The sequence below is a fragment of the Cyprinus carpio genome, chromosome B14 (genome assembly GCF_018340385.1).
Source record: "Cyprinus carpio isolate SPL01 chromosome B14, ASM1834038v1, whole genome shotgun sequence".
NCBI classification, from domain to species: domain Eukaryota; kingdom Metazoa; phylum Chordata; class Actinopteri; order Cypriniformes; family Cyprinidae; genus Cyprinus; species Cyprinus carpio.
In genome coordinates, this window is record NC_056610.1 from 16849952 (window position 1) to 16866401 (window position 16450).

The 16450-nt window shown below is 36.4% G+C and overlaps 1 protein-coding gene across 1 annotated transcript; it reads right to left on the bottom strand.

Moving 5' to 3' along the window:
- Positions 1-11013: 11013 nt before the first annotated feature.
- On the bottom strand, positions 11014-16205 carry LOC122139691. The gene is made up of 6 exons (XM_042738807.1): positions 15780-16205; positions 15105-15164; positions 14166-14672; positions 13887-14039; positions 12106-12198; positions 11014-11621 (listed from the first exon to the last, which is right to left on the bottom strand). The coding sequence occupies exons 1-6, from the start codon at positions 16203-16205 to the stop codon at positions 11298-11300; spliced, it is 1563 nt and encodes a 520-aa protein (XP_042594741.1). The 3' UTR covers positions 11014-11297.
- Positions 16206-16450: the final 245 nt, after the last annotated feature.

Sequence of the window (16450 nt, forward strand, 5' to 3'; positions counted from 1 at the left end):
AGTGCGTGGTAGAAGAGAGAGGATTTATTTATTTATGAATTTATTTAGAAAGCAAGAAGAACACATTGTCTAAACATATCGTTTTCCAAGCAATGTTATTTTTAATTTGCTTTAGGAAATAAAAGATGACTTGGTACCCCCAACTAGTAGTCACGTAATATACCAGGTCTATCAAAACTTCTTGCAACCCTTAATTTTTTTAGCCTCCGGTTCTTTTCAACGGGTTCTTTATTTCTTTATTCTTTATTTGTGACTACGCTAATTTGCGCTGCGCTTGGTAAATTGGTCAATATGTAAATGAGCTGTTGCATCTGTGTTCATTAATTTGGTCGTTGTTAGTAAATCACCCGCAGAAATTTCCATGCCCATCGGCGCTCTTTTGAAATTGCACTCTTGCAGTAATTTGCCCTGTTTAGTAAAACTTGCCTTTAATGTACAAAATACATGAATTATCATTTTTACACGCTCTAGATCATTCCCAAAACACAATGAAATTTTTGTTTTCAGAAAAGCCATTTTCATTTCCCTAAATTTCAAGATACTCATGTGCAGGTAAAATGAACCAGCTACAAGCAAAAACTCCTCTATGCAAAAAAGAACAAAATCATCAAAAAAAAAAAAAAAAAAAAAAAAAAAAAAAACCTTTTTTAACTGAGCTCTTCAGTCAAGACAGAAATGGTACAGTTGGAAATTTCCCAGTGGTACAGCACTTAAGGGAAGCTAATTCTCCACACCTTATTTGCTTTCCACAACTGTATTTTATCTTTGAAGGCAAATATAATCTGTGTGTTTACTGCATACTCAATTAGACAAATGTACTTTTTTAGCATGAGTAAATGAAGAGATATTGCAATTTTCTCCCATGAAAATTAAAATATTACATTCATTTCATGTTTTAATTGTTGAGAGGATTAGAAGAACAATGACAGTTTCTACACTCTCAGGAAAAGAAAAAAAAAAGGTATAAAAGCTGTCACCGGGGCAGTACTTTTTCGAAAGGTACACCTTAGTACCTTAAATGGTCCATTTTGGTACGTTGAAGGTAAATATTTAGTACCTAAAGGGCACAAAAGTGCCCCAGTGACAACTTTTGTACCTTTTTTTTTCTTTTCTGAGCACCTACAACAAATCCACATGAACGAAAGGTTATTTCAACTCAGGGTGCCTACCCATTACACAGTTAATTTAGCAACATGATTCTCTTTTATTGTTCTAGATGTGTTACATTATTCAAACACACTCACACACACACACACACACACACACACACACAAACACACACACACACACACACACAGACACACACACACACACACACACACACACACACACACACACACACACACACACACACACACACACACACACACACAATCACTTAATCACAAAGACTAAAGACTAAAACACACATACAACAATAATAAAAACATTTTCAAAATGTAAAAAAAAAAACACATATATGTAATCCAGAAATATATATATATAAAAAAAAAAAAAAAAAAAAAAAAAATATATATATAAATAAAACAAATTTATAATAGTAATAATTTAAAATAAAATAATCAAAACATGTATTATGCATTATGTATATGTACTGTATGTGTATATGTATATGTATTATTATTATTATTATTATTATTGGCTTTAATAGTTCAGTTCAAATGAGTAAGCCAAAAAAAATCCATTAAAAATCATTATAAATTTGGTCAAAAATATATTCGAAAACATTTTTGAAAATAATGGTTAATATGTGTATTCAAGCCATAAAGGAAATATTTTATTATTTTTTACTTGATGGTTTCACCACATGACATTTTTAGCACCATTAAATCAAATTACTTACTGAAAATATATGAAGCCAACATACATATGACAACGATTTATTATTTATCCTTATGTAAGAAAGGCAGATTACTAAAATTTATACCATCCCCTTACTCAACAAATATGTGAAATACCAAACACAATGGAAACAGCCTCTTTTAGTCCTCAGCTCCCTACAGAGGTAAAAAGCAAAGCTACTTCATGCAAATATCCAGTTAATTTCAATTATGTTGCAGGTAAATAAAACGCTCATCTTCATTCATTCAATAACCAGTCAAATGTTTCATAAATATGAATGTGTCATGCTGCATCAACTAACTAACAAACTGAATAATCGTTTCCCACTGTTAATATGTTATTCTATCCAGATATGTAGAAATTTGATTTCCAGAATGTAGCAAGCATGCAAGCACCTCACCACAGAGTGTTTATACATGTGTAGGCATATAAAAACAGAGAGAAAAATGTGAAGGAAAGACAGATGCAGAAACACAGGCAACGAGGAGGAGGACTGAGAAATGGAGTACAATTTCAAATGAACATTTACGGACATAAAAGATCTGTGTCATAAATCCAACCGTATGCATTGGAAATGTAAATGCACCTGTCTTACACGGGCCGACACACAATGAGCCACCGCAGTCCCTGCTGGAGAAAGAGAGATAGAGCGAGTGAGCCATCATTCAGCTGCTATAGCACTTGCCCCGGACATCTGCTGCAGAGCTCAGGCTGAATGAGGACATCTCAGAGTGAAGCTGTGTAACAAGGCCTCCAGTCAGCCAGCGTCTCTGCTCCCTCTGAGCAGTCTCCTCACTTCCCCACTGACTGGGGGGCTGGCTATGCATAATGCATGGTCCACAGGTCCTGGTGCATGTCACAGGTAGCCATCAGCCACACTGAGGTGAGCGGCCCAGGGGATTCAGGCAGACGGCCACTGACAGGGGGTCTGTTCATTAAGCAGCAGATGCCAGGGTAGGTCAGGGTGTTACCCGTTTAACGCATCACAGATGAAGCCTATGGGGAATCTGTGTTTGATAAGATTGGTGTTTATTGAGTTGCATCACTTTGATGTTTTGGTAAAATTGCTTTGACAAAATAAATGAATAATAAATGATTATTTTGCATGATCGCCTAATATGGTCCTGCTTGTAAAGACTTGATAAGATGACTATATTTGTATTGGCATCAATTATTTACATGCATTATGTGCAACACTGAACAAGGGACAGCCCTTCCTGGGATTCAGCAGTTCATTTTTGTCCTCTGTAGAGGACATTTGTGTGTGTTTTTTTTAAACACATGCCACAGTTTTAAAGGTTTTAGTCTTAGTGTTAGTTTTGGTAATTATACGTTACAAAATTACCAACTTATTTCTTAAAAAATTAAATTCCAGAAAGAATTCGCTATCAAAGCAGACAATAATTTTCTTGTAAAATGCATATTTCTTTTAAAAGGCTAACTATATAGTATTTGATCAAAGATACAGTAAAAAACAGTAATATTGTAAAATATTGTATTATATTGTAAAATGCAATTTATTGCTGAATTTTCACGAGCAGTCACACCAGTCTTCTGTGTTAAATGATCCTTCAGGAATCATTCTGATCTGGTTTTGTGCTCAAAAACATTTCTTATTAATTCACTGTTTAAAACAGTTGTTCTGCTTAATATATTTGTGGAAACCATGATATTTAATTTTTTCATAATTCTTTGATGAATCGAAAGTTCAAAAGAACAGCATTTATTTAAAATGATTTCTATAAAATGCACCATACATTTATACATATGCTTCTACTAATAATTCCACAGGCTCTGCTAACAATTCCACCTTCTGCAGATAAATGTGCAATGTTCGTGGATGCACCTCTCATACTGGTACAAGTGGTGATGCAGTATTCTTTTCACAGAGCATTTTCAATGCGGCCTTTTACAGCAAAAACATGTTTGCCGGTATGTTCTTCCTCTGGCGTGTGTGCTATTTGAGGTTGCGGGGAACAGTGGAACACAACCCAAAGCCCCCTGTGTGAGTCCAATGAAATAAGCATGATTTCTTTTGGGCAAGCAGACGTGTGGATTGGGCCATGAGGAAGGTAATGCTGTTAACTCCCTGGCCTCCGCTGAGATAGAGACAGCATCTGCTGGACAGATAAAGGCATCAGTCACAGCTGGGCTCAGTCCCTCCAAACCCCAGTTTTGGCATTTACTCTATCGATTAGGATCCCAAGAAGCTGCAGTCTGCTGTGATAAGAGCAAAATGGCCAAGTCTTTGGAAACGGGGGGAGTGGGGGGGCTTACAGAGAGCATAGAAATATTCTCTTCGGCTTGATGTCTCATCTAGCGGATAAATCACTGCATTGATGTGACCTGGCCCCATTCAGCCACCAACTTTTATTAGCTTCTAATAGGAATGTCATTTGAAAGAGACGAATCTGACAGTTTTCCTTTTTTTTTCTTTTTTTTTTTGCTGGGAAATTGTAAGGCTCTGATTTAATATACCCACCCCCCTGTTTTCATAACACAAGAAGAAAGAGGAGAAAAAGCAGTTTCTCTCCTGCTCTCTCGAACCAATTAATAAGGATGGGGACAAATGTACTGCAAAACAGCAGTGACCCATCTGGCTCCTGTCTTATATGTCTGAATATATTCTAAAGAGGGAAATCATATTAGTCTTTTACTTTTATCACAATAAATTGAACATGGGGTGAATTTTATAATCATTTCTCTGCTTTGGTTCGGGTAGATGTTGCTGTATATTCCATGGCCCTAGGTGCTTCTAACATGGGAGAAAAAAAAAAAAAAATTCATGGTATTATAGTAGATTTTTCACATTTAAAATTTTTTTTATCCTGTCTGATAAAAACATAAATTGATAATATCAAAAATGCTTACAAAATATCAAAAGTAACTAGTTGTCATCATGCAAGATAACGCTCAAACCCTCACCGAGCAATGGATTTACTTTAGCTCTTTATTTCCAACCTGTTCATTTTCTAGCCACTGTGTAATAATTTAATCATTTAAAAAGTAATAACGAAAACAGTTTAGATGCCCAAGCTTGACCTCAGCATATTTCTGAAAGCCTTGTATACTCTTTTATAGAAATACTTGCTTAAATTACAACATAGCCAAATTCATTTTTTAAAAGACACCTTTTTTATTAAGGTACTGCATAATAGGAATGACCCAGAGAGCTCAGCAAAGACTCACAATGCAAACGCGAAGCAAAAGAAAGCCAGCATCATGTTCACAGCAGCTCATCACACGTCTCTGGTAGGCTCGCATTGCAATTTCACAAAACACAATCATTTCTCTTTTAAATCGTTCTGCCGACAGAATGTCACATCTGTATACATAACGGAAACGATGCAAGTATTTTAGTGAATAGAAAATTGCCAGTATCTCAGTGCTATCCTTCCAACAGTTGACATGCACTTGAGGCTGCTTAGATACTGAAAGCATAATGTCAGGCTCTGTAGAGGGAAGGTGATTGCTCTAGGAAAACAGGAAGATGCACAAACCTTTATGACAAAATTCACATTTACTATGTCAGGTCCCTATTTCACCAGTGGAAAGTGTGTATTTATATTTCAATGCAAGTTTTCATTTGCTTTAGTCACTGATGATTTAAAGTTCCAAACAACCTCTAGAGAAAGATTAATAAGCAAACATAAATTAATTCATTTACTTTACTTTCATTTACAAAAACACACTACTGTTCACACATATTTTTGAAGGAAGTCTCTATGTAAGGCTGCATTTGTGTGTATTAAAAAATACCCTTAAACTACGCAATATTGTGAAATATTCTAACAATTTAACTGTTTTCTGTTTTAATATATTTTAAAATGTAATTTATTCCTGTGATGGCAAAGCTGAATAGCAGCCATTAATCCAGGCTTCAGTATCACATTTTAATGTACCAATATGGTGCTCAAGAAACAATTTCTTATATCTTATTGTATCATTAGGTGTTATACAGTTGTGCTGACTAAATATTTTTAGAAATAAAACCCATAATATTGAGGATTTTCTTTTTGTAAAAAGTGTCATAACAGCATTTATTTGGAACTGAAAACTTTTGTAACATTGTGAATATCTCTGGCTGTCACTCAGGTTAATGCAATCTCTGCTGATATAAAATATTAATTTTAAAGATAAATTAATTACATAATCATTTAAAAAAGATATTATCTTTAATAGCTGCATTATTGTTGTGATATGAGGGATGGCAAGCAGGAGAACAAGAGGGTGTGTGGTAGAAGCGAAGGAGGATGTATTTCTTTATGAATTATTTAGAAAGCAAGAAGAACACATTGTTAACACATATCGTGTGTTCCAAGACAATGTATTATGTTAATGTGCTTTAGGAAATAAAAGATGACTGTGGTACCCCCAACTAGTAGTCACGTAAGTATACCAGATCTATCAAAAGCTTCTTGCAACACGGATTTTGTTAGCCTCCGGTCTTTTCAACGGGGTCGTTATTTCTTTGCTTCTATTACTTTGTGACTACGCTCTTAATGTGGCTCTGCGCTGGTTAAAATGTGTCAATATGTAACATGAGCTGTTGGCAATCTGTGTTTTCATTCACTTGGTCGTTGTTAGGTAAATCTACAAAGCAGCATAAATTTCCATGCCTATCGACGCTCTATTGTGAACATTGCACTCTTGGCTGGGTAAAATTTGACCTGCCTCGTTAGGTAAAAACTTGCCTTTTAATGCTCAAAATACAATTTGACTTCTTAATTTTTACAGCGACTAGATACATTCCCAAAACACATATGAAAAATTTTTAGTTTTCAGAAAAAGGCCATTTTCATTTTTTCCCTCTACGTTTCAAGATACTCCATGTGCAGGTAAAAATGAACCAGATACAGCAGTACACAGCCAAAAACTCCACCTCTATGCAAAAAGAACAACAAATCATCAAAAAAAAACAAAAAACAAGCGCAAAAAAAAAAAAAACAACCTTTTCTTTATACTGAGCTCTTCAGTCAAGAACCCCCCAGAAAATAGTAAGGTTTGGAAATTTACCAGTGGTACAGCACTTAAGGGACGCTAATTCTCCACACCTTATTAGGCGTTCCACAAACACTGTATTTTATCTTTGAAGGCAAATATAATCTGTGTGTTTACGTGCATACTCAAATTAGACAAATGTACTTTTTTTAGCATGAGTAAATGACGAGACTATTGCAATTTTCTCCCTATGAAATTAAAATCTACATTCAGTTCATGTCATGTTTTAATTGTTGACTAAGATTAGAAGAACACATGTAACAGTTTCTTACACTCTTCAGGAAAGAACAAAAAAAAAAAGGAATATAGTAAAAGCTGCCACTCGGGGCAGTACTTTTTCGAAAGGTCCACCTTAGTACCTTTAACTGGGTGCCATTTTGGGTACGTTGAAGGTAAAATATTTAGTAACCTAACGGGCACAAAAGTGCCCAAGTAGTGACAACTCTTTGTACCTTTTTTTTACTTTTCTGAGCACCTCACACAAATCCAACATGAACCGAAAGGTTATTTCACAACCGTCAGGTGCCTACCCATTACACGAGGTTAACTCAGCAAACCATGAGGTTCTCTTGTAAATTGTTCTAGAATGTGTTTACAAATTATTCAAACACCATCCACACACCACACACACACACACCACAACACACACACACCACACACAACACACACACACACACACCACACACACACACACACACACAACCACCACACACTCACTTAATCACAAGGACTAAAGACTTGAAATGACACATCTTCTAACTATGATGAACAATGTCTTTCAATGTGGTAAAAGAAAATACATGTAGATGTAATCCAGAAATATAATAGATTATATAATATATATATATATATATATATCTATATATATTATATTAGCTATATGATATCTATCGTAGTATATAATTAAAAGAATTTATAATAGTAACTAATTTAAAATCAAATAATTAAAACATGTATTATTGCATTATGTATATGTACTGTATGTGTATATGTATATAGTATTAATTATTATTATATTATGATTGGCTTTAATAGTTTCAGTTTCAAATGGAGCCGTAAGCCACAACAAAATCCATTAAAAAATCATTAGAAATTTGGTCAGAAAAAAATCATTACGCAAAACATTTGTTGAAAACAAATGGTTAATATGTTATTCAAGCCATAAAGGAACTATTATTATTTGTTGACGCTTGAGGGTTTTCACCACATGACAGTTTTAGCACCATTAAATCAAATTACCTTACTGAAAATAATATGAAGCCAACCTAACAATATGACAACGATTTAGTTATTTATACTTACTTAAGGCAGAAGGGAGATTACGAAAATTTATACCATCCACCTTACTCTCAACCAATATGTTGTGAAATACCAAACAACAACGAAACAACAGCCTCTTTTCAGTCCTCAGCTCACTGCAGAGTAAAAAAGCAAAGCTACTTCATAGCAAATATCCAGTGAATAAGCAATTATGTTGCAGGTAAATAAAACGACTAATATGATCATTCATTCATAAGCACCAGTCAAATTGTTTCATAAATATGAATGCTGTCATGCAGCATGCAACTAACTAACAACAATGAATAATCGTTTCCCACTGTTAATTATGCGCTTATTCATATCCAGATATGTAGATTTGAAATTGAATCCAGAATGTAGGCAAGCATGCAAAGCACCTCACCACAGAGTGTTTATACATGTATAAGCATATACAACACAGGAGACGAGATGTGAATGGAAGGAAAGACGAGATTCAGAAACAACAGGCAACGAGTAGGAAGGACTGGCGAAATGGAGTAACCAATTTCAAGTGAACCATTTTACGGACATAAAAGACTCTATGTCATACATCCAACAGTACGGCAGTGCGGAAATGTAAATGCACCTTGTCTTACACGGGCCGTACACACAATGAGCCACCGGCAGTCCTGCTGGAGAAAGAGAGATTTAGCGAGTGGAGGCAATCAGATCAGCTGCTATAGCACTGCCACCGCGACATCGCTGCAGAGCTCAGGCTTAATGAGGGAACATCTCAGAGTGAAGCTGTGGTAACAAGGGCTCCAAGTCAGCCAGCGTCTCCTGCTCCATCTGATCAGTCTAGTCCTATCACTTCCCCACTGACTGGGGAGCTGGCTATGCATAATGCCCAAAATGGGGTTTGCCACAGGTCCTGGTGCATGTCCAGAGTAGCCATCAGCACAACACTGAGTGAAGCGGCCCCAGGAGATCAAGGCAGCACGGCCACTGACAGGGGGTCGTTCATTAACGCAGCAGATGGCCAGGGTAGGTCAGGGTGTTACCCGTTTACCGCGATCACAGATGAAGCCTATTGGGTAATCTGGTGTTTGATAAGATTGGTGTGGTATGGTAGTTGCATCACTGTGGATGTTTTGGAAACCTTGGCCTTTGACAAAATAACATGACTAATCAAATGGATATGATTTGCATGATCTCGACCTAATATGGTCCTGCTTGTAAAAGACATTGATAAGATGACTTATCTTTGTATTGGGCATCAATTTAATTACCATGCATTATGTGCAACCACTGAACAAGGAGGACAGCCCTTCCCTGGGAATTCAGCAGTTCATGTTTGTCCTCTGTAGAGGACATCTTGTGTGAGTGTTTGGTTTTAAACACATGCCACAAGTTGTACAAGTTGTAGTCTTAGTGTTAGTGTTTGGTAATTATTACGTTACAATAATACCAACCTTCTTTCTTAAAAATAAAAGTCCGAAAGAATTCGCTATCAAGCCAGACAATAATTGTCTTGTTAAAATGCATATTTCTTTTAAAAGGCTAACTTATAATAGTATTTGGATCACAGGATACAGTAAAAACAAAAAAAAACACCCGTAATATTGTAAAATATTGTATGATATTGGTATATACATGATATTTCTCTTTTTTTATAATTCTTTTGATGGACTCGAACGTTTCAAACGCCACAGCATTTATTTCAAATTAGTACGATAAAATGCACCATACATTTATACCATATGCTATCTACTAATAATTCCAACAGCTCTGCTAACAAATTCCATCCACCTTCTGCAGCAATATATAAATGCTGCAATGTTCCGTGGATGCATGCGCTATCATACTGGTACAAGGCGGTGACTGCAGTATTCTTTTCACAGAGCATGTTCACAAGCGGCCTTTTACAGCAAAAACATTGTGTGCCGGTATGTTCTTCATCTGGCGTGTGTGCTAGTTGAGGTTGCGGGGAACCAGTGGAACAGCAACCCCAAAGCCACCCTGTGTGAGTCCAATGAAAATATAGCCATGATTTCTTTGTGGGCAAGCCAGACAGTGTTTTGTGGAATTGGGCCATGATGAAGGTACTGCGTTAACATTTTGTTTTCCGGCTCTCCGCTGAGATAGAGACCAAGCATCTGCTGGACAGATAAAGGCATCAGTCACAGCTGGGCTCAGGGCTCAGTCCCTTCCAAACCCCAGTTTTGGACATTTACTCTCTCGATTAATGTCCCAAAGAAGCATGCAGTTCTGCTGTGATAAGAGCAAAAATGGCCCAAGTTCTTTGGCAACGGGGGGACGTGGTACAAGTGGGGGCTACAGAGAGCATAGAATATTCTCTTCCGGCCTTGATGTCTCATCTACGACGGAACATCACTGCATCTTGCATGTGAACCTGGCCCCATTCCAGCACCAACTTTTTTATTAGCTTCTATAGGCATGTCATTTGAAAGAGGACGAATCGATCAGTTTGTCCCTTTTTTATTTATTTTTTTTTTCTTTGCTGCGGAAATGGCGAGGTTAATTTTGTCTTGTTGAAAAAACAACACATTTTAAGTTAAATGTACTTAAGATTTCAAATGCATTTAATTGAAAACTTTTAGTTCATTGAACTAACAGTTTTTAATGCAGTGCAATTGAAATTTTAGGTACATTAAACTTAAAATGTGTTGTTTTTTCAACAAGACAAAATTAACTTTTTTAGGGCAACGAGTTTCCATAAATTTTTTAAGTTCAATCAACCTGTAAGGGCTTACAGTTATGCACAGAAACCATATGTGAAACCTACAATCTGGATGAATTTTGTGAGTAGACAGATCCCAAAACTTTAATTTAAATATAGCTATTAACTGTAAATGATTTAATAAAGATACACCTGCATTACAAATAAGGACAAAGGATAACAATCATTTATTTGAACTTACTATTTATTTGAATTCACTTATCAAAATCAGTTTCAAACACTGACAAAAACAATAGAAATACCTTAAGTACCAATTACCCAATTTTAAATCTTTAAAACAGTATTTTAAAACTTTTCAAAATTTTTAACAAGCACAGTGTTGTTATACTGTATTAATAAGGAACATGAACATTTGTCCAACCCTAAGGCATAGCTCAACGAAAGGAAAGGGAACCTTTTTTGATCTAACGATTCTGAAAGAGAACCAGAAGAAACATGACTTTACCGTACCTGTTTACATGGTTAGCTGATTTGTAACAGCCAGAATCTTGCCCTTCAACTCCTTCTTGCCTAAACCTAGCAAAACTTGCTGAATGAAAAGAAAGGTGTTGCCCATGCACTTTGGGTAGTCTAGGTGGAGTGCATAAGTTAAACCAAAAAGAAGACACATGGCCTGGGGTATGTTGTCTAAATTGTCCATTACAACATTCCCCTCCAAGATGATTCCCACCGAGGATGGGTGGAGACGGAGGGACAGGGGTTGCAGAGCCACATCTTCATTTTCTAAGCTGAGGATTCCAACTGGCACATGTTGGTACGAGTCTCCATCATCAGAAGCCTGGACAAGAGATTGGAGATTACTAAAATACATTTTAGCCGTGTACAGTTTTTTTCTAGATATTAATTTTATTGGACAATTTTTTGTTTAGTTGTATGCAAGCATAATTTTTTGTAAATTATGTACACAAGTGCATCCAGGAGTTCAGTTATATTTAAACATTAAGTGTGTATGTTTTTCTTTTGTATACAAGTCTTTGCATATGAAATGAATTACTGATTAAAATAAAACGTTATGAGATTAACCTTGATTGTATTTAAGTGTTTCAAAGGTGTCATGACATGAATTTAAATTTCTCCTGAATGATTTAAAATTAAAACTTCCTCCTCACCCATTTCATTCAACGTTTATGTAAAATATAACTTTGTTTTTGGTGTTTTTTTAATTGTTCTTACTAACATAAATGCACAGCAAGGTTTCCATATTTCCAGCTGAAAATATTATAATAAACCTATGAAAGTAAAAATGCATTAATAATACTTACAAAGCATGCTTTGAAGAACTCAGTTTGGTCATCACCAAGAAGTACTGGAAGCCCTCTCATGGCAACACATCGCATGTCAGCGATATCAGAGGTCTGAGGTGTGGTGGTTGCAGATAAAACATTGTATCATTTATCAACATGAAAGGAAGGCAATTTCTATTAATCATACTTTTAACGGTTACTTAACAGTCTTAAAGGGTTACTTTACCACAAAATTAAAATTGTCATTAATTACTCACCCTCATTTTGTTCCACACCTGTAAGACCTTTGTTCATCTTCAGAACACAAATTAAGATATTTTTGATGAAATCTGAGAGGTACACAAAAACTCCATAAACAGCAATTTAACCTCAACTTTCAAGGTCCAGAAAGATACTAATAAAATCGTTAAAACAGTTGAAGTGCCTGCAGTGGTTTAACCTTAATGTTATGAAGAGACAAGAATACTTTTTGTGCACAAAAACTAAAATAACGACTTTATTCAACAAAATACTCTCTTCTGTGTCATTCTCATACACTGTTTACATTCAGAGCTTCCAGGTTCTACATCAGAATGTCAACTCATTATTGATGTAGAACCTGGAAGCGCTGGACGTAAACACTACAAGAGAATGACACAGAAGAGAGGATTTTGTTAAATAAAATCGTTATTTTTGTGCACAAAAAGTATTCTCGTTGCTTCATAATATTAAAGGATTAATCCACTTTCAAATAAAAATGTCCTGATAATTTACTCTCCACAATGTCATCCAAGATGTTCACCACATACTTTACTCAAACGAAAAGAAATGAAGGTTTTCAATGAAAAACATTCCAGAATTCCAAACCTCATATTCAACTCAAATGGCCTCCAAATGGTTGAAGGTCAAAATTAAAATTACAACTCAAAATCAAAGGGCTTTAAACGATACCAGACAAGGAATAAGGGTCTTATCAAACGAAAGCTATCGGTCATTTTCTAAAAAATACAAATGTATATGCGTTATAAACACAAATGATCTCCTTGAAAGTGCTTCCGTCTTCTGTATTCTTCAAAAAGCTTACGCTGTAGGTCCTATGCCTTCCCTATTCAACTTACGGAACGAATGCGGCGCCAGTTACGTTTTTTCGTGTAGGACATACAGCAAAGCTTTTTGAAAAATACGGAAGACGGAAGCACTTGGAAGGCGATCATTTGTGTTTATAAAGTATACACAGTTGGGTTTTTTTTTTTTTTTTTTTTTTTTTTTTAAAGAAAATGATCAATCGTTTCTCTAGACAAGACCCTTATTCCTCATCTGGTATCGTTTACAGCCCTTTGAAGCTGCACTGAAACTAATTTTGACCTTCAACCGTTTGGGGCCAATTGAAATCCAATATAAGGAGAAAAATCCTAGAATGTTTTCATCAAAAACCTTAACTTCTTTTCGACTGAAGAAAGAAAGACGTGAATATCTTGGATGGCATGGGGGTGAGTAAATTATCAGGAAAATTTCATTCAGAAGTGAACTAATCCTTTAAGAATGAACTACTATAGTTAATATGACTATTTTAACGATTTTATTAGTATCTTTCTGGACCTTGAAAGTTGAGGTTAAATTGCTGTCTATGGAACAATATCTAAAAATAACCTAATTTGTGATCTGAAGATGAACGAAGGTCTTACAGGTGTGGAACGGCATGAGGGTGAGTAATTAATGACAGAATTTTCATTTTTGGGTAAACTAACCCTTTTAAAAATAATCATATCAGAATGCATTTTAAAATTAAGCAACAATGGCATCAACTTAAATGTACAAACCTTGGCTTGTTGCAGAAGATCGCTCAAAATGTGCCCGGCAAGACCCCTCTTTGACCTGAAGATCTGAATCAGTTGTGGACAGTGACGATCAATAGACCGATAAAATTCTTGCTTAAGGTTCTTCCCAACCACCCGGCTGAATTCTTGATACACCTGAAATAGTAAAGGAAAAAAGCATTTGTTATGAGAACTGTCAAAAATTAACAAATGTCAAATTAATATCTAATCATGTTTATCAATATTCATTTCAGTACAAATGTTGCAAACATTTCCCTTTACCTGACTTTCTCTAAAAAGTGCTGGCCAACGTTGAAGTATTTGGCTTACAGGAGGCTTGTTGATCACAACATCCTTTCTCCTCAAAGACAGAGTCATGTCCATCTTCTGATTAATAAAGACTGCATCAGGGTTTTTTCTCTTCATTTCATCCACCAACTGCTGTCTGAGCATTTCAAGACTGGAAGCATCCTGCCCATCTGGGAGGTCAGGTAAGTAGTTGACCTCCCCTTTCCTTGGCTTCTTAATGTTCTTGTTAGGTGGATCACTGCTCGTAGAGTATCTTCCTATTTTCCCAGCATTAACCATGATGTCTGTTTGTCCAAGGCTCCTCATTTTGGATCGGTAATTTCCCATTTTGTCTTTCAAACTGTTTGTCCATCCACAGTATCCAGAAGGCGATCCTGGTTCTTGAAGGCAGGGGTGAGTATTGACCAGTGCCTTTGCAACAGCTCGTAGATCCTCAGTAGTTGGGTATGCTTTGCAGGAATATATGGTCTCTGCAAGTTTCTGAAGAATGTCATGTTTCAATTCCTTTGTGACTTTTAGGTGCGTTCCATCTTTCAAGTAGATTAAATTTGCTTGACGCAGCCTAAATTCAACATCGACAGAGAATTTTGGAGTCAAAAAGATATCAGGCCATGGCATTCTCTTTTCCTGGGGTAATTCCGAGGTCAATACTGTGTCTGCAGTACTTGGAGTATCACTCAACATATCACTTGATGTCTCCATTTCACCTGAAGAGAGTGGCACCAATTCAATCACCGGAATGATTTTCACAGTTGGCTTCTGAGGGAGCTCTGACAAAACGGTCAGATTGCAAAGTTCGTTATCAAACTCGGGATCTTGAAACTGTAAAGTAAAATTGTAGTCCAGTCTCAGAGTATTTTTTAAACAACTAATTAATTCTTCAACTGAGCCTGGCTTTGATGTTAGCTTTACTTTTCTGATATCAGCTTCTGTAAGAATAACTCGCAAAGTCATGGTTTCTTTAGAAGCCATCTGGAAGGAAAGCACAAAAGATAGTTCATTTAGCAAAGAATAAAACGCTTCAATGTCACCATCAGTTTACCATGTACACTATAGGCTGAAAGTGGAAGAATATCATTCAGGTCTTTAAGCTGAAGTATGCAAAAAGATGGCATATCTGGGCAGCAAAGCTCAAAAGAACGAAGGTGCTCAAAAATACCATGATGTCATCACTTTGCACACAAAAAGTACCTCTGTATTCACTGCAACAATGTGAGTAATTTGCTTAAAATCAGGTAGCCCTGAACATGATCCAGCTGAAAGTATCATGTCTGTCTTATAATCAGTCCCATTAATGCAGACAGATGGTGCAACAAGAAGTGCTTGAGCTTGAGGGAGTTTTTGACCAAGTGCTCTTTGAATGTTCTCTGGGAAGGTGGTAACTAACACTGGTGTAACCTTAGCCATTTCCAAGTCCAGCTTGAAAAAAGAACTGCAGTCTAGCTGATGACTAAGAGCCCTCTGGTGTTTCAGTGCAAGTGTCATGGCAACATTCTTAAAGTTCTGGGCATCACGTATCACCTTTTTGAAAAACTTATGTTTTCCTTCAAAACGCATTGTCCAGACTTCAGTAAGTGGACCATGTACCCTAATCAGTTCAGCATAGTGTTCAATGTAGTGGTGTTTTGGTCGTAGTGTAAAGTCAGGGAAGGTTGACTGCAGAAGGTCCCTATGCTCTGCTACTTTGTAGTCAAGGATGTATAAAGACTCTTCATTAAACTGAGGTGCCACAACTAATGCAACAATGTCCTTGAGGAGCATGAGTATTTCCCATGTGTTGTCACCCTCAGGAATGTTATGGCCAATAAGCAGAGGAAGAAGCCTTATTAGACACCAATTTTCATGGCCATTCCCCCCAATTGTGCCCTTGGTTGAGAAGGCCTTTGAAATCAGCTGAGGCTGATCGGTTTTGTCAGCAAATGTATAAGGAAATGATCTGATAGCATCATTCAACACATCTAAGGTGATGTATTTCTTTGCCATCAGGTCTTTGAGGCAAAGAGACAACTCCATTGGGACTATTCCCTCAAAGACATCATGTAATATGTCAGGGGGATAACCACCAATGACATGAAAATGCTCCAAATTTGCTGTGAGCGGGCATTGTCTTCTCACACCTGTGTTTCGACCCTGAATTTGGATCCTGCAATGTTTCTTGCACATGCCTGTTGTGTTTATCTCTCTGTCTGAGTTGAAATGCGCCAGATCTTACCTCTTGGTGTTGTGTGTCAATCCTGGATGCCATGCAAAATCTGCAA

What these genes read in the sequence shown, in the direction of transcription:
- LOC122139691 (XM_042738807.1), bottom strand. Translation starts at nt 16,205, where the DNA reads ATGGAGTTGTCTCTTTGCCTCAAAGACCTGATGGCAAAGAAATACATC. An exon ending in ACTATGCTGAACTGATTAGG is followed by an intron (nt 15,165 to 15,779) that starts GTACATGGTCCA and finishes CTTTCCTTCCAG; the next exon opens with ATGGCTTCTAAAGAAACCAT. An exon ending in CAGAAGCTGATATCAGAAAA is followed by an intron (nt 14,673 to 15,104) that starts GTAAAGCTAACA and finishes GACATTCTTCAG; the next exon opens with AAACTTGCAGAGACCATATA.